This window comes from Leptinotarsa decemlineata, unplaced genomic scaffold, assembly GCF_025532065.1.
Source record: "Leptinotarsa decemlineata unplaced genomic scaffold, Ldec_3_MD MMD2_P_RNA_scaffold_9, whole genome shotgun sequence".
Taxonomy (NCBI): Eukaryota; Metazoa; Arthropoda; class Insecta; order Coleoptera; family Chrysomelidae; genus Leptinotarsa; species Leptinotarsa decemlineata.
The window spans coordinates 10,819,138-10,838,626 of NW_027412536.1; the positions used below are offsets into that span (position 1 = coordinate 10,819,138).

General features: G+C 34.0%; 1 protein-coding gene across 3 annotated transcripts in view; it reads right to left on the bottom strand.

Moving 5' to 3' along the window:
• The window catches only part of Hk (potassium voltage-gated channel subfamily A regulatory beta subunit hyperkinetic), a 190,666-nt gene that overhangs the window by 97,368 nt on the left and 73,809 nt on the right, over positions 1-19,489 (bottom strand). For all 3 annotated transcript variants that reach the window (XR_012464408.1, XR_012464407.1, XM_074170605.1), the window contains exons 2-4: positions 15,959-16,200; positions 14,804-14,914; positions 3,914-4,010 (exon numbers count right to left, since the gene is read on the bottom strand). Coding sequence is in view for 1 of the 3 variants with exons in the window: in XM_074170605.1 (XP_074026706.1) it covers positions 3,914-4,010; positions 14,804-14,914; positions 15,959-16,200 (450 nt within the window). In the remaining 2 variants the exon portion in view is untranslated. The remainder of the gene's footprint in view (positions 1-3,913; positions 4,011-14,803; positions 14,915-15,958; positions 16,201-19,489) is intronic.

Consider the following 19,489-nt stretch of genomic DNA (forward strand, 5'->3'; position numbering starts at 1 on the left):
TCCTTGGATATGACTAGGGTATGTGAATGATATTTTCGCGATATTCGATACCAGAAAATCGAATATTGAGGACTTTGTTTCCTTTTTAAATAACAGATTTCCATAAATAAAATCCACGTATGAGTTAGAAAATAAAGGACAACTTTCCATTTCTTGACGTTTTGGTAATGAGGAGCCAATATGGAGGGTTAGAATACGATGTATTTAGAAAAGAAACAAGCACGTACATGTATATTTTTGACAGTTCACATCACTCTGGACTGCACAAACGTGCTGGGCTGAATTTTCTAGTGCATCATCTTTTGACTTTTCCTTTTCACATGAGAGGTTCACAAAAGAAAAACGTACAATACAGGAAATAGCAGCCACTAACAGTTTCTCGATGGGTACTGTAGAAGATATAATAAGGAAAAAAAAGTTTAGGTTAAAAATGAACGAAATTTCGACTTTTGAAAACGATGAAAACCAAAATAAATATATCTCAGGAACTAGGTATGAAGGTTTTCAAAACAAGTCATACACTACAGAGCCTATTAGGAAATCCAAAAGATAAAGTCGAGAATTCGGGAAAGTCTGTAATTTACGAAATTTAATTAAGGACTGCGATGCAAAATATTATGGACAGACAAGAAGATCTAATAAAATAAGATATAAGGAACATACTTAAAATATGGAGGACCTGAATAATCAGCAGTCGCCCATCATAGTTTGCAACAAAACCATTCCATAGACTTTAGTTCATTAAGATTAGTTAGACAAGTTAACAACAACAGGCATCTAGATACCTATGAGAGTGCAGAAATATGTCAATATAGTAATATTATGAATAACGATGGCAGACCAGTAACTAATAAGTAAACTATATAGTTTGTTGAAATAATATTTCAATTATTGGATTTACCTGACTATTTTATAAGGACACATTGTAAAATTAATTTAAGACTAGTAGATAAGGCAATATTGTGAAATTAATTTAAGACACTTAGGACGTAGGTATCTAAAAGAGATATCTATGGTATAAATAAGGATAAAATTGTATGTATGTTCAGTTCGATTTTCGTCTTGAAGATGATCGAAACACGTGTCGAGGTGTTAAACTAACGGTTTGGTGTTGGAAAAAACTCCAGTAATATTCATATCTACACCAAAGGTTCCAAACAGTGCATCACAAGTTCATTATCCTTAATAAATTCGTTTGAATTATCATTTTTTATGTAAACCACAACCAAGTCTTTTTTTCAAAAAACGATCGATGTTATTGGTGGGTTTATCAAAGTATATCAATATACTATGACATGCATTAGGTATCGTTTCTTGAAGTAGGATGAATCTTGTATCGAGGCCATGTCATAATAAGATTCTTTGTGGATAATTGGAAAAACATGTCAATAATTTGATAGTTCGTACTGGAACCTCTGGCGTAAAATAAATCTATTGAAAACTTCTTCCCAACACCAGAACAAAAATTACGGTCTCTCGACGCGTCTCCAGGAGGTCATTATGACTAAATTTCACCACTATGTTAGTGTTTTTATATCCTAGTGGCGTAACTTCTACCTGTTAGTAGTACCTAATTATTACCTGTTATGTTCCTACACTAAACTAGCTTTTTTGTAAATACCACTAATTTGTTATGTATTTTCTCTGTGTTAGTGACTTTTTTCTAATATTTACCTGTTTTTTTATTTTCAATTATCATAATTATCATGTAGTAGACCAAACAAAGGACTGTTCGAAATAGGACCCTTGTCGCTATTCATAGAACTCATTCCGCACTTTTCGATTTCCAAGCTTTCGAAGGCATCCAGAAACCTTTTGTCATGAACAAGTCCCAACAATTTTAAACATTTGTCAATTATTCTGTGGTCGTTACTTGTGGCTTGTTGAGCGACACTAGATTTCTCCGGTGTATGTAACCGAATATGTGAAACATGTTCCTTGTAGCGAACTGATATAATGAGTAATTTTTTTGCTGGTATCTATTTGACAACACTGTTTTTGACAGATCACGCGTGAATTGTGTCATTGTCAAACTTGTTCAGTTTGGTCTATAATTTATCCATGAATCGACTTACGAATGACCAACGCTTGCAAATTATTAAATTTTATTATAAAATTCGTGCTCGGCGAAGAAAGCGCATCGTGCACTTCTTCCAATTTATGGGCAGTTTCGTCGTCCCACTGAGGGAGCTATTCGGAAGCTTGTGACTAAATTTCGAACCCAGTTTACATTATTGGACATTAAACCACCAACACGCATACACGGTACAGTGAGGACCGAAGAAAATATTGCGGCTGTATCCGTCAGTGTTCGTGATGACCGTGAAATGTTGATTCCTCGCCGTTCACAGCAATTGGGCCTTTGTTACTCCACTACGTGGAAAATTTTGGGAAAGGATTTGGATGTAAAACCTTATAAGATACAGCTGGTGCAAGAATTGAAGCCACACGACCTCCCACCACGTCTAACATTTGGTGAATGGGCGCTGGCAAAGTTGGGGGAAGATCCACATTTTTATTGAAATTTATTGAATACCTTAACAAGCAAAATTGCCGCATCTGGAATAAAGACCAGTCATAAGCATTGCAGCCTATGCATCCCAAAAAAGTCTCTGTTTGGTGTGGATTATGGGTCGGTGGCATCATCGGGCCGTACTTCTTCAAAGACGACAATGGCCGGAACGTTAGTGTGAATGGTGAGCGCTACGCTGTGATGATTAACGACTTTTTTTTGCCCAAAATGGAAGAATTGGATATGCCTGCCATGTGGTTTCAACAAGATGGTGCCATATGCCACACGGCACGCGAAACAATGGCCCAATTAAGAGCCGCCTTCGGTGAACAGTTTATCTCACGTTTGGGGCCCGTCAATTGACCGCCGAGATCGTGTGATTTAACGCCTTTGAATTATTTCTTGTGGGGTCATGTTAAGTCTCATATCTACAGGGATAAACCAGCAACGACTGACTGGAAGCTAATATTGATGCATTTATACGTGAAATACCGGTCAATATGTTAGAGAGAGTGTGCCAAAATTGGACCTTGCGCATACGCCATCTGAAGCAGAGTCGCGGACAACATTTGCATGAAATCATCTTCAAACAATAAATTAAATTGATCGTTCTATTGATTCCAATGAAGATTTCATCATTTTTTTCAATTTTTTTGCGTTGTTTTAAAAATCAAATTCTATACCTCTTAAAAAATCACTCGTTATGTTGGTCAAACCAAACAAACTATATTAGCTCGCTACAAGGAACTTGTTTCGCATGTTCGGTCTCATAGACCGGAGAAATGAAGTGTCGCTCAACATGCCAGACCACAGAATAAGTGAGAAATGTTTAAAATTGTTGAGACCGGTACATGACAATAGGTTTCTGGATGCCTTCGAAAGCTTGTAAATCGATAAGTGCGGAATGAGTTCTATGAATAGCGACAAAGGTCCTATTTTGAATAGCCATTTGTTTGATCTTATACGTAATAATGCTAAATAAAAAAACAGATAGTAGCTAGGTAATACTAACCGGTTCAGTCAGGTACTACTAACAGGTAGTAGTTAGGTTACTAGCATATAAAAACACTAGTTACTAGTGGAATTCAACTTTTCAAGCATTTTATAACTAAACTCTTGTGAAGCAATAAGTCATTCAGTATGAACACGCCTGAGGAAGCTATTAAATGGTGAAAAACGTGTTGCGGTTTTGTAAACTGTTCAGTGAAAATCTTACCATAAAGTGTTACTTGAATACTGACCATTTTCATGAAGTTTCATTTCTATACTACCAAATTAGCAACAAAGGTAAGTTTGACATCACAACTGAACATTGACGCATTGCCAAATTTACGAAATCAATATATAATTAGTAATCACTCTTAATGAAAGTGAAGGTAAAATCATCGAATGAATGTCTACCTTGTGCTCCAATAGATTTTTGTTGTTACGATGTAGCTTGTCCTTTTCCAACCTCGTCGAGAAAGAATCCTTCCTAATTCAACTTCCGCCCTAGTTCCTGAAAACAAAGCACTTTTTAGGATGTCTGATACAGATAGCTTCATTTCGTTTGTTCAGATGGCCTAACTACTACATAAAGACTGGCAGAAATGAACAAACAGTGATAAATTATAAAATTACCTTTCTAATGTACAGTGTATTTCAGAAGTTAGACTCTAAGAAAGTGGAGTACCTATCGCTATTCCGGTAGGTACTCTACAATAAAATATACAGGTTACTTTATGATTTCGGATAATTGAAAAATCAATAAAAAGATATTATTTTTCATTACTTGTGACTTTATGTTCCTTGCTAAAACAACAATTTCAGTAGGGGAAAAATCAATGAAGATGCTGAATGAATTATGAATCCGTTTCCACTTCCGATAATAGATATCATTGAAATCAAATGAATATTTTTTGGTTTGAAACCCCTCCACAATCTGAAAAACAAATTAAGCTGAATCAATGAAGAATCAATGCTGAATCTATGAAGGATCTACTGGAGTATAATAAATGACAAACTAAAAAGTTCTCTCCAAAAGTGGCATGGTAACATGAACAATTGAAGAGTTCAGATAGTGGGTAACTTGTAATCATACATTTTGAATGAATCGAAGAGTTTTTTATGAAAGTGTATTATTATAAATTCTTATTGCAAAGCGCTTTCAATTTTCGTCAATATATTGACCAAACCACATGGCCTCAATCTCTAACATGTATTTCGTTGGTTATTAGGCTGATTACTTTTATACAAATCAAATCTTACAGATGTACTATGTCCTCGTTTTTTGATACTTGCCTGACGAGTGAGCACTGATGATGACGAAAGTCGAAAGCGCTTTGCAATAAGCATTTATGATTATACACTTTTATACACAACTCTTCGATTCATTTATTCTAATAAGTGTATTCAGCTTCCCTGATTTATTCATAAATTTTACCTACCAAAAAAGAAACGAAATCAACCATGAATGGTGTCAACCATTATTACGAAAATTATGTTAGTAAGTAGGTGGGGGAATGAGAAAATATTCCTATGCGTAAAGAGTTCATTTTGAATTTAATTGCTTTCTTCCTCTATTCTGAAATTTCGCACATTTTTGTATGAATTTGGAGAAGTAGAAAGCTTGAAAGCTTTTTACTTTTCAAGTCGTAGTTTCGAGATTGAAATACTGAAATTTCGAGTTTCAAAATCAAAATTTTCAAAAAAACGAATAATAAAAATATGTGTCTCTTCTGCACTTCCCTATGAAGTAGACATAAAGGATTATGATAGATGAATTGAAGAATAAACAATGTCATCAAAATCAATGTATTACGAAATGAATCAGGTTTCATCGGTAGGGTGCTCAAGAACGCAATTCATTTTTCTGTTATAATGTGTATATTTTAAACTGCTGGACAGCTCTGCCGTCGATATAGTCTAATCAACAAGTTCATTCGATTCGAAATCACCTCTAGAAAAATGGTTTTGAAGGATTTTGGTGCAGGAAAAAATTGCAATTGTTATTAACAAAATAAGATTAAAAAAATGGTATTAAGTTTTTCGTTAATAACTCAAAAAATATTTATTTTTAAGCAATTTTGAAAAAAGCTCGTTAAAGAGGAGGAAATTTCCGATAAAAAAGTCTGGACTCCCGAAACTCTATCTTCATTATTTATAATTTTAATTTGACGTTGAAAATAGGGTTCCTCGCGGCTGTTACGGCATAAGCGCGCTGCCGCTAAAGAGAGTTTATCAAAAGAAATAATTTTTTTATAACATAAAATGTCATTTTGAAAATTTGAAAAAAATCTAGTATCTTCTTAACACTTGAATGAATCGATAAAAATAGCTATATATAAAAAAGTGCCATAAATTTATTATAATACTCATAATATATATAATATATAGCTGTTTTTATAATTTTTTTCTGGTTCAGAAAAAAATATAACGTTGGTCAATATGTGTTTATAACAAATTGTTAAACTAATAAACAATTAAATAATGAATTAAAAGTTTTTTTTCTGCCAAACTATTTAAAAGTGTGAATAATGATATTTACAAGCAAAATTTTTCCTCAACTAATTATTTTAACAATCGAAATATAAAAAAATCAATTTTAAGCAATTGAAAATTTTAATTGAATTTTTTTTTAAATCATGATTATCTCTAGACAACAAAATAGCAAAAAAAATTTTTCTAAAATATTGAATTTCTCTATTTGTTTAAGACAATTTAATAAACAAATTACGTAAAAAATTCATATCCTTTGTTAATAACAGCCATTGTTCAATGTGAAAACAGACATAGCTGAATATCAATTGAAAAAAATTTCCATCAACAATTTTTAGATATTTCATTTTGCTATAATTATAAAAAATCATAATTAACAAATTGATAAATTTTCATGAACTTTTATTGCAGGATCGTATAGAGTATATATATCAAAAAGGGCTGCACGAATTTTAAAATTTATAGGCCAATTATTTATACCTTTTATCCCATTATTTATGCCGACGGAGATTGGGAACAAATTTGTTAGTTAACAATTGAATAACTTTTTGAAAAATGGTGATGAAACTATTTTTCCTCCGGGACTCGATTCATTCAAGTATTAAAAAAAAATCTGTCTGTTCAAAATCTGTTTTTCCGTTAACCAGCTGTCGCACCCCTACGAACGACAACCCTCAGAAGTCGAAACTTGTGCGAGCTAAGGATTAACGAGGTCTTACCTTTTAACGTGTGATTCCTAATACGGGAAAAGATACTAGATTTTTTAAAATTTCCAAAATGACATCTTATGTTATAAAAAATTATTTCTTTTGATAAACTCTCTTTAGCGGCAGCGCGCTTATGCCGTAACAGCCGCGCGGAACCCTATTTCCAACGTAAAATTAAAATTATAAATAATAGAGATAGAGTTTCGAGATTCGAAACTTTTTATCAAAAAGTTCCTTCTCTTTAACTAGCTTCTTTCAAAATTGCTTAAATATTAATATTTTTTGAGTTTTTTAAATCTTATTTTGTTAATAACTATTGCAATTTTTACCTGCACCAAAATCCTTCAAAAAATTTTTTCTAGAGGTGATTCCTAATCGAATATCGAATATTTTTAGGACCTTTATCTCTATTTTTCATGTTTTTGAACTTTTTGATTAGACTAATAGTTGTACACTTTTTGGTTTGCAATTTATTCACATTAACTAACAAACGCATTGTTTTTCATGCCGTTACATTTTAAACAAAAGATGTGAAGAGCATGGCTTAAGAAATTGTTTATATGAATACTAGCCGAACTGACAAATTTCGTACCTGTTTAAAAAAATCTGTTTAAAATCTGTTTTTACAATAATCAGCTGCTTCGCATAATAACTTCATTCATTTATTTGAAAGGTTTCACACAACATAATAATAATAATAATAATAATAATAGTTGAATAAAGAAAAAATGGCGATAAGTGCAATAAGACTTGCTTCGCATAACACGAACAATACAATTTCAAGAATTTGGTAAAACATAGTTATATGATACATATATTGAGTCAAACCTATGAAATTACCGATAGTGAAAAGGATATATGTTTGAGATATAACTATCGTTATTGACAATTTCAAAGAATACGTTAATTTTTATTTCTGTGGGACTAATTCTGATATGGAAATCATACCCGAAACTTCACCCCTCTGCGGTCAGCAACTACCTCCTCCCCTATTTTTTGAATGATATGGGGGGTCGAGTGATACATCATTCGAAAGGCCTCTTGTCTCTCCATTACTTCTGTAGTTATTTTCGAAATTTGTCCATTCGTTATTGAGAAATTGAATGTTGAAAGTTTTATTCAAGAAAATTCGCTGTCACTCATTTAATTGGGGATATCAACAAAAGTAATATCAATGGCAACACAATCAACGGATAAAGTGAATATTACTGGAGTTTTTCTCAAAACCAAATCGTTATTTCAACACCTAGACACGTGTTTCGATAACCAAGTGATCATCTTCAAGAGAAAGATCTTCCTACAGAAAAAAGAATAGAAATTGTTGCAACCTATTATCGAAATAATGAGTGTGCTAAAGCTGCTGCAAGAATTTATAATACGAATCATACAGACCACAACTTGAGCCAACAATACAGTTAATGGTTTCGAACTTCAGATTCTGTTCACAACAGAAAACATGAAGTACCCCGTAATATCAGAAATGACGGAGTTGAAGTTGCAGTTTTAGGACATGTATAAATGGATAATAGACAATCTATCTGACAAGTAGCTAGAGCCTCTGTATCAATTACTACTGTTTTTCGGATTTTGAAAGCCTACAAATTCCATCCTTTCAAAATAAGGCTATTTCAGGAATTAAACGAAAATGATCCTGATAGTCGACTTGTGAGGTGTTCAGCGAGAAATTGACCAATAACGCAAACCTATTATACAATACAGTAATTTGATACGAAAAACAGGAGGAAATATATTTCATAGATACACATCACAAAAGTACATAATTTAAAGATTTTCAGGCATTTCACAAAGATAGAAATTGACGAGTCATCGGTTCGTTTCAACTTACAAACAGTAGAACTTAAGAACCAAAACAGAAAATATAGCGAAAATAATGCATCTGGCAACACAAAATTCATTTTTTTTCATGTTATAAATTATTCTTCCATTCCGAGTGAAGACAAATCCAATAATTCGAAACGCATGATAATTAGTTCAGTAGATTTTCGACTTTGTTTTATATAGAGTTATATTCAACAGAACTCTAGAATAAAACAAATACTCTTTTTAACGAGGCAAATACTTTACTAAGTATAATGTTACTATGAATAAACTATCAGAATCTATCACGGATAGCCATGAACAAAAAAGAGCCAATTAGCGATAGTACAGAAAAATACAGTAGGTAACTTAACAACTTAACAGGTGCTAACAATAAAAATTGTCGAAGCGTCTCTGCATGTCCACCTTCTCTTTCGATGCATCTAATTGTTCGCTCATAAAATTCGTTTAATGTAGATCGCAACACATTAGCGGGAATATTTCTGCAATGAACTCGTATTGAAGTTTCAAACTCATCAACATTATTAAAGGTGCGATCTCTGTAGACTTTTTGTTTTAAGTATCCCCATAAGAAATAATCTAGAGGTGTACGGTCTGAAGAACGAGGAGGCCATCGTGGATCGGTATTTCGTCCTAACCATTTATTACGAAATGTCCTATTCAGCCACTGAGAAACATTTCTAGTAGAATGGGCAGGACATCCGTCATGTTGGAACCATAACTTTTGCCGTTCTTCCAATACCATATCATCCAAAAACTCTCCTATTTCAGTTTCCAAAAAACGGACCTAATAATTTATCATTTAATATGCCACACCAAACGTTTGTTTTTTGATAGTATTGATTTTTGTTGTCAATAATAAAATTTGGGTTGACATCTGACCACCATCTGCAATTTTGTGATGATAGAACCATTTGTTGTTAAAGTAGATTTATCTCCAAACAGAATACATCGATGAAAATCTCGTTGTTCTTCTATTTCACTCTGAATCCACATGGAAAAATCATATCTCAAATCATAGCCTCTTTCTTGAAATGTACAAATAAATGTAGGTTTGTAAGCATACTACTTATGTTTCTTGAGAATATGCTTCACAGGGATTTTTTTATTTTTTTATGCCGGTATAATCACTAATTTCTTGGGTGGATCTTCTAAGATTTTCTACTACTGCTTGAAGTACATCAAGCTGGTTTTCTTCTGTGCATACAGGTTTCGTACGCTCCGTATTATGTTTATATTCTAGTCAGCCGGTCTGTTTGAGATTCTTCAAAATTCTACTCACACTCGAATAACAAATTTGTTTGTCTGGATGCCGCTCTTTGAAAATATTTTCAGCATCGCGCATTGTTTTATAACCATCACCACAGATTAAAACTAATTCTGCCTCTTCAGTTAACGTTAATAATACTGGGCGAGGCATTTTTTATTAAGGACAAATATGAAAACGTTTTACAGGCAAGTTTTAAGAAGCCACACTATCAAACTACAGTATTGTTTTAGGGCGTATGTGTTTTTTGTTCATAGCAATCCGCGATAGATTTTGCATTGTTTTTTAATACCTGTTCTAGTTGAGGCATTGTTGTCAGAATAAAAGAAATTTTATACTTTCATTGACAGTTTATTCATATGAACATTTAGTTAGTAACGTTAAAAAAAGTATTTGTTTTATTCTAGAGTTCTGTTAAATATCGTTGCAACAAACATGAAGTTGACTGTACCTAAAAAAATACAAATCCAAGTAAATTTTACAAATACACTTCAATTTGATAAAAAATACTCCAAACCGATTTAATTGTGGCTACTTCAAATACTATCAAAATAGTAAAAATATGTATCATACGGAGGTAATTCAAAATTTTCCAAAAGAAAAAAAAATCGAATAGCAGGCCATGACTTCGTATCTGAACATAACTTTCAATTCCAAGTAACTTTTCGCTTCAACATATTTCTATATTTTTTGAAATAACAGTACTTTACTCCTGAACGAACTTTATATTTTTTGGCCTATCCTGTATGGTGTTTGTCATAAAGCCATTTCTGATACACTCAGTATAGTTTTGGAACATGCACCAACTTTTGTCAGGAATAAATTTTTTTGAGAAATCGATAATATAAAAGTTTCCCAAGTAAGAAATATATAAATCAAGATAACAAAAGTATCTAAGTAATATTCACAAATATTGTCAATACTATGAATTCTTGAATATAATTAAACATTTTCGAATTTGAATCACAATTTCCAACACCTGTCACACTCTTAACAATCCGGGTTCTAGGATAGATATACTAACTAACTGCCATGAAAATCATTTTTCTTTTTGGTCTACAATGCAAGGCGCATAAGTAATGTATGGGTGGGTGTGTAATATATGTTTCTTGCTCAGCTGATAAGTTTTATTTACATATGTTATCTCAAATCCATTGATATAATATTGAGACAGAAAAAATGTGAGGGATGATAATCTTTGTTCATATCAGTAATTAAGTAATTAAGAATATCATATAAGTGACTAGCGACCGCCCCGGCTCCGCACATAAGAATCCGTGCGATAGCTGCTAATCATAAATTGCTAAAGAGCGAAGTGCGGCCTTCGACGCGCTATTTATAAGTACGTGGCGTCGCCCCCCCGGCCTGTACCGCCGCAATCGCTATGTCCCTGCATTTCAAATATGTGATATCTTCGGAAGTACTCATTTATATTGCAAGCTGTAAAGGACCATATTGATTTATATTAAATGCACAATGTATTTAAGGTACTTAATTGTATTAAGACTAATGCTGTATTGCTTAAAATTGCTTTGTACAAAAGTAAAATATAAAAAATTGTTATTGAGAGTTATCCCTAAAAGATGGACATATACCATCGTACCCTCTTTTGTAGAGTTTTTTAGAGGTTCATTCTCTAGTACATTTTTTTATCTATTTCGTAGCGTTTGCAATGTAAGCGCACAAAATGTGTTTATTATCGTCATCACATCAGAAAAAATTATCAGTATTTTTCTACTTATGATGCACTGTTCGGAACCTTTGGTGTAGTAATGAATATTACTGAAGTTTTTTTCAACACCAAATCGTTATTTTTAACACCTCGACACGTGTTTCGATCACCAAGTGGTCATCTTCAAAGAGGAAGATTAAAACTGAGAACTATTGCGAGCTAATCCTATCTATGCTATAAAGGTAACCCATACAGGTAAACTATCCAGGCGTACCAACCATACAGGTATACCAACCTAAATCAATTTCACAATTTTGCCTTATCTATTATTTTACAATATATGTTTATATAAAATAATTTTCAGCTATATAAGAAATAATTTCACAATATTGCCTATCCAAATTTATTTTTGCAATGTGTAGTAATCAGTAAACCCAACAACATTATTTTATTTTATTTTTTAACAAGCTGTATAGTATGCTCTTTGGTATAGGTCCGTCATCGTTATTCATAATATTATTGTGTTTACTTATTTCTACACTCTCATAGGCATCTAGTTGCCTGTTGTTGTTAACTTGTCTAACTAATCTTAATGAACTGAAGTCTATGAAATGGTTTTGTTGCAAAATATGATGGGCGACTTGGTGATCGAAACACGTGTCGAGGTGTTCAAAATAACGATTTAGTGTTTTTCTACTATATGATAAAAAAAGGGTTTATCGTCTCACAGGAGTAATCCCAATTACAAGACAAATATAATGAAGTTTATAAGTAAGTATATTTACAAGTAAAATAGAATACAACGATAGCGCATAAAACCATGAGTAGACAAATAGAATAGTTTATTATAAAAACACTGATATACATACAGTGCATTTCATTTAAAACGAGCCTCCCTGAATAACTTTTGATACAATGATTTTCAGGAAAAATAAAAACACGTCAACCATAGTATACAGGAAAACACATTTTGACATATTCACATTTAATGTTACTTCCCCTATCGCACCCCAGAGCATATCACCAATTTTTTTCAAATGGATCACCCTATATTGCTTCGCAAAGTATAAAACATGGGTCTGAAGCTTATGGTTCGGGAGCTACAAATTATTTAACTTGAAAACGAGCCACCTTGAATAATTTTTGGAACAATAGTTTTCAGGAAAACTAAAAAAACACCTCAACAATAGTATACAGGGGGGCACATTTTGACATATTCACATTCAATCTGACTTTTCCTATCGCATGCCATCTTTTTTAAAATGGATCAATTGTTTTCCATTATCAGATGTTCCATGATGAACCGATTTCAACAAAGTAGAATACAAATTATTTGAGTTGAAAACTAGCCACCCTGAATGAACTTCTGTACAATCTGTTACCTTGGTTTCATAAGTGTTTTTGAGAAGTATACTTCAAAAAAGTCTTATTATGCTCAGTTGAGTTTGAATTCAATATTTTCTTCATTTTGTATTTATCTCATTCTACAATAACGATTACCTAGCAGGTGAAGTTACAATTGGTGTTTCTGTTTTTGTGAATTCTTGAGAAGCAATGGTTTATACGCTTCGGGAACGGATTGAAATAGTGAATTTGTACTACCAGAATGGAAATAGTACTTGGGCCGCTGCACATATGTTCAATGATAATCATCCAGGAAGAAATGTGCGACACAAATATGTTTCGGAATCATTGAATACATTTATGGAAACTGGATCTGTTAACAATAAAAAGCATAACCGTTCTGGAGTTGTCAACGATGAAGCTATTTGTACTGCAGTTTTAGGGCACGTTGGACTAATGGAAAATAGGCAATCTCTTACTAAGTTATCTCGAGAATCAAGAATCAGCCGTACAAATGTTTTCAGGATCCTTCATAAGTACAGATTTTATCCATATAAGATTAGACTAGTTCATGAATTGAACGAAGATGATTTAGATTAACGTATCGTGAGACGTATTCAGTGAGACTTTCAGTTTTGCATCAGAATTTCATGTATAAAATTTGTTTGTCTGATGAGTGTAGGTTCAGTTTGAATGAATATAGGTGAATCGGCAAAATTGTCGATATTAAAGTGATAAGAATCCTCATTTATACCGTCAAGTTCATATCCAACGACCTCAAAAACTGAATGTTTTGCCAGGAATTCCAGGTGACCACATCATAGAACCTTTTTTTTATCGATGATAATTTGACTCCAGTGGCCAAGGTCCTACAGAATGGCCACCAAAGTCTTACGGTCTTTAAGTGGAGTCATTTGAAGTCTAAAGTGAATGAAATAGAATCAACAACATTAGAAAATTTGAGACAGAATATCATGAGGCATTGCAGAGAAATAACTCCCAAGATTCTCAACCATGTGAGGGCGGCAATGGAAGCTCGTATGTACCATTGTATGGAAGTTGTTGGAGACGTTTTTGAACATTTACTATAAGATTTTTTCTCATTATCCAGTCATCAGATTTTGACTGAAAAATTGATAAAAAATCTCTTTTATGATTTATTACTTCTATATTCGTCCCTAGAACGAATATTTCAAAATGTGGCATCCTGTATAATTATTGACCTTTTTTTATTTTTCCTGCAAATCATTGTCTTTTGAAAGTTACTCAGGGTGGCTCATTTTCAACTCATATAATTTGTAGCTTCCGAACCACATGTTTTATACTTTGTTGAAATCTGCTCATCATGGAGCATCTGATGATGCGAAACAATATAGGGTGATCCATTTAAGAAAAATTGGTTACGTGCTCTGGAAGTGCGATAGGGGAAGTAACATCAAATGTGAATATGTCAAAATGTGTCCTCCTAGTGTACTATTGTTAACATTTTTTTATTTTTTCTGAAAAGCATCGTACCAAAAGTTATTAAAGGTGGCTCGTTTCAAATGAAATGCACTGTATACATATAATAATAAAAAAAAACATACACTGTAGAATTCAAATTGAATTGGCAGTGTGCAGAAAGTTGAAACACAGTATTTCTCCTTTACGGTGAAATTAGATTATAATTAAACTCGCATAAAAATTAATTTGTTAATAATTATGCATAATATATACATATCAACATTTCATCTATAAAAAACTGCATCAAATACGGTTACGTAGTTTTAAAGATCTAAACATGCAGAGACAGCGGAAGCGACTTTGTTTAATACTATGTAGTGATAATATACCATACTGATTGATTAATTTTTTATGAACTTCATGTTTAAGACGTGTTCCTTGCTGATGCAGGAATTTATTGGAAAATATGAATTCTGAATCTCCCATTTTTTCATTTAGGAAACCTGGTACACTGCTTGATCTATTATAGAAGTATAACTCACCTGAATGAGCTTCAGATAAATCGAAGACGTTTATCCCGCTTTCAACCGCAAGAACAATAATTTGCTCGGCTTGTTCTTCTGTCAGGTTCGGGCTGAAGGTTGGCCACGTACCTGAAAAAAAGTAAAATTAAGGTGTTAAATAATAATGAGGATATAATATACCTATTCGATTGGAGTTTGAAAATTCCATTTTTTTTTTTCGAATAAAACAAAATTTCAATATCACTAGAGAGAAAGATTCATCGCCGATATAGACATAGAAAATATAGAATGCCATTTTGAGGCTGAAAGAGATGTTATATTCGGGTTGCATGAAATAATTATGAAATTATCGAAAACAAAGAAAGTTAGATGGCAAGGAACTGGACCGATTATCGATTGAACAAAAACCGCAATATCGGTTGATATGAAGTCGAGTTCAAAGAGAAATTCATAGAAAACACCTACATTGAAGTGAACTAACTTTATGTTCGGGACTTACATAACTGTTTTACCTAAATACAGAGTACTGGCCTGTACCTGCTAGCTTCTTCAATCAATAACTACTCCACATAACCGTAGAGTAAGTGATCACTAGGTGCAATAATGGTGTGCCCTGAGAAAACTTAGCATTTGTACGGCTCAGATTTCTGTCATTTCAAGGCAAGCCGCTATGATTTCAAGGTTTAAAAGTAGAAAAGGCTTCATATTATCATTATGTAAGAGTGTTAGATGAAAAGGAATTTGACCAAGTACAGTTATATGAGATGATTCAATTATCGACTGAGAGACTAAGATCGACTGAGAGACTAACGCGATATCTGTAAGCATGAAGTTGAGTTTTCAATAGCATTCGCTTCACTCAGATGGTCGACAAGGACAACATCAGGCATATTAGCTTGCATATGTCTGAGAAAATAGTACTTCCAACAAATTTGGCTCCTCTCATTACCCACAACGGATTGAATTTACGATGTGACTGCATATGCTATGACAGATTTTCTTGTGATCATATATATATATATATTTCTACAAGGTAACGGTTGAATAATTTGCGAACCTCGAAACTTTCAAAACTCTCTAAATCTGATATTTTCTTGATGTTTTTCTACTGCAGATGTACGTACAGATGTACGTAACGAGAAAACAAAATTGCAAAATTCTCACTCAACTCACCTAATCCGATGTTTGACACCCTCAAGCCGCTTTTTCCTAAATTTCGATATCTCAATCCAGGCGTGATTGACGTCTGCCTAGCTAGCTGAAGAGGTGCTGCAGGAACTGAGTGTGCAAGGCCGCTTAGTAGAAGTTGCTCCTTAGTAATGGTACTTTCTCCTGGTCGTTCCGCCAACGCGCTGAGGGCGCTACCAGCACTAAACTCTTCCATACAGTCAAGGCTCGCTATCGGAGCTCGACACCTGTAACAAAATCAGGAACTATTTTAAAAAAATATCTGAATGATTTTTCGATTCAATCTTCAAAAATTGCTGGAAATTATTCGATGTACCAAGATTTTCACTAGTGTACGTAATACGGTATCTATCCCAGTTATAGCATGGTTTTGTGATGATTATTCAAAAACAAATTTGGTTGCTATAGCACGATATATTCTAGCAGCTTTGGATAGCAATATACAAGTAGATGTTATACACACACGTTTTTGAAAAGCAATTGATGAAGTGGATCAAAACATTCTACTGAATAATTGAAACTCCAGAAGTTCTACTGATAATCCATGAGGAAGACTCAATTCGATCATACTTCCCTAATAAAAAGCAGAAAATATTTTGCAATAAATTTCGTTTCTACATTTATTCTGGTTTTTCAGAAGTTTTTAAGAGAAGTACCTTCGTTCCACTTTTTTTTTCCCGTATATGTGAATAATGTGTGCGATGAATTAATGCGATGAACATTAATTAGTATGAAACTTTGTTTCAAAAATTATTCAGTCAGAACAAGCTGTGTCCCTCAAGTGTTAGCTATTCCAGAAAAAAATAGCATTGCCTTTATGAAATTAATGATACTGAATTGGACCACGTCAGTAAAATTAAAGATGCTTACATATTTCACTTGACATCTAAACCTGAAGAAAGTACTCTTTCAAACCAAGTTGTAACAATTTAAAGAATTAACATTCTTGAACAAATTCATTTCCAACAATGTATCGTTATCACAAACTAATTTATTTACACTTAGCACTTAATTTATTTTCACTATTTGAATTCCTTGTTTAACCGCTCGATTCACTTTCTGAATTCAACTCCCCTTTCTGGATGATAGCTGGCCTTATATATCGGTAGAAGTCCATTGTAGAATTCTGTAGTCTGTTCGATACTCGCCTAGAATTTTCACGGCAGTTTCAAACTGCATTCTTTCGTAGTGAATCATGTATTTATTCGATGAATCGGCTGGCGTATGGGTCAGGGGCGGCTTCAGGGGCGTTACAATATGGTTTTATAGTGGACTGTTAAAAAATAAGGTTAATGTTCAAATTTCGCGGTACATATTGGTACACTCGTCTCGAACATATGTTCAAACTTTCAGCTGTTTTGCATGCTTATTTTGTGAGTAAGAGGCATAGACGTTGGAGATTTTGCTTATTCGGCTATTTTCTGCTATGGAAAAAATGGATTCAAGAAATTGCATCAAATTTTGTATGAAAAATGGAATCGAGTGCTCTAAAACACTTGAGATGTTGACATCAGCATACGGTGATATTGAGTCATAAAAATGTTTACAAGTGGTACAAGCTTTTCCCAGAAGGGCCCGAAGATGTGAATGACAACGCTAGTAATAGAGCTGCAAGATATCTACGTCAATCCATATGAAAAAACACGTGCAAATTCGAGCAGGTCCATTCTGGCGATTCTACGACCTCAGTCCCAATTCACACGAACGTCTGGCAGAGACGCGTAAGGGACAAAGGTCCACGCCTCGCCTCTGTGTGAATTGGGTCTTGGACCTTCAAAGCCCTCTTCAGACTACCCTCACTCCTCCACTTTTGCCGTCATTCAGTCGATCAATCAGAAGCTACTGCGCATACAACGGAAAATTCAAATCAGTAGATGGACAAGGCCGATACGAGTCCAAAATCACATGTATTTTCTTATGCCGCTGAATTTTCTGCAATTTCTATGGAATTCGATTGAAACTTTGTGGAACACCTACTTCAAGGTCGCGCGTCGCTGGTAAGTGTTTCGGATAGAGACTTCAGTGAGTGGAAGAGAGAAACGTGTGACGTAATCGATGCGGAGAATGATGGAATGAGTATTAAAGGGATTCAAAGAGCGTGGGCTCCACTTCACCCCTCAGGCCTTCTTAGGCCTTCATCCCTGAGCCCCCTTGTCGCGTACCAGTCACGTGCTCCTTGGCAGCTGAGGGAAATCAAATTAAAAAAATTCACCCTGGATGTCACAGCACATCAACAAACGATAAAAATGATAAGAAAGTAAAAACATTTTTAAGGAGAATTGACGAATCACTATTAGAAGAGTTTCTCAGGATTTCCCTATATCGGTTAGCTCATACCAAGCAATTTTTCGTGAATTTTGAGTATGAAGTGTGTGGCAGAGAAGTTCGTGATAAATTTGTTGAATTTTGAGCAAAAAAACTGTCGCATAAATATCGCTCAAGAATTGTTGAATGACGTTAACGGTAATCCAGTGTCATAACTGGTGACGAATCATGGGTATATGGTTATGACATCAAAACCAAAATCAAATCGTCTCAATGGAAGAGCCCAGGATAGCCAAGACCAGAAAAATTACTTTCAAACAAATGTCAAGGTTTTGCTCTCTGTTTCTTCGATTACCGTGGCGTAGTGGATCAGGAGTACGATCAATAAGGAGTATTATTTTGAAATTATGAGGCACTTGGCTGAAGCAACACGAAAAAGCGTCCGGTATTGTGGAAACACTTTTGAATCACGATAATGCACCTGCTCACTCGTCGTTGCTTGTGATATTTCGGTTAAAAACATGCCTAGCCACCGTATTCACCAGATTTGCCTCCTTCGACTTTTTTTGTTTTCAAGATGGAAGATACCCATGGAAAGACGGCGTTCTGCTGCGATTGGGGAGATAAAACCGAATCGTTGAGAGAGCTCAAAGACAAGGTAGGTCGGTAGCTGGCCGGTTCGACGTGAGTTCTTTGCTCGCTCTCTCAATCGACCAATGTGTGAGTGAATGGTTCAAGGCGCAGGCTGAACGATCGATTTTCACTTGCTATCGTCAACCCGTGTTAGAAATCACACGTTAAAAGGTAAGACCTCGTTAGTTCTTAGCTCGCACAAGTTTAGACTTCTGAGGGTTGTCGTCCGTAGGGGTGCGACAGCTGGTTAATGGAAAAACATATTTTGAAACATATTTTTTTAAACATACCAAAAAGTTTATATCAGAAGTACTTAGAGGATTGGCACAAGTGGAGGGGACAAAATATAAATGGAAAAATACGTGAATATTTCTTGAGTAAAATTAAAATTCAGCTTATTTTTTCAATAGACCTCGTATAACAATAGAAATAACTTCACTTCAAGGCTTGGTATATTTCGAAAATAGACACAATGCTGTGGTTGTTGTTTTTATTATTCGTGTTCGCTTTTTTCTTATTGGTTATTTCTGTGATAAGAGCTTCATTAGATTTGACAACAATTTTGTAGTCTTCTTAAGGATCGATCGAACAAGAAACGTGACTTGACGACATGAATCG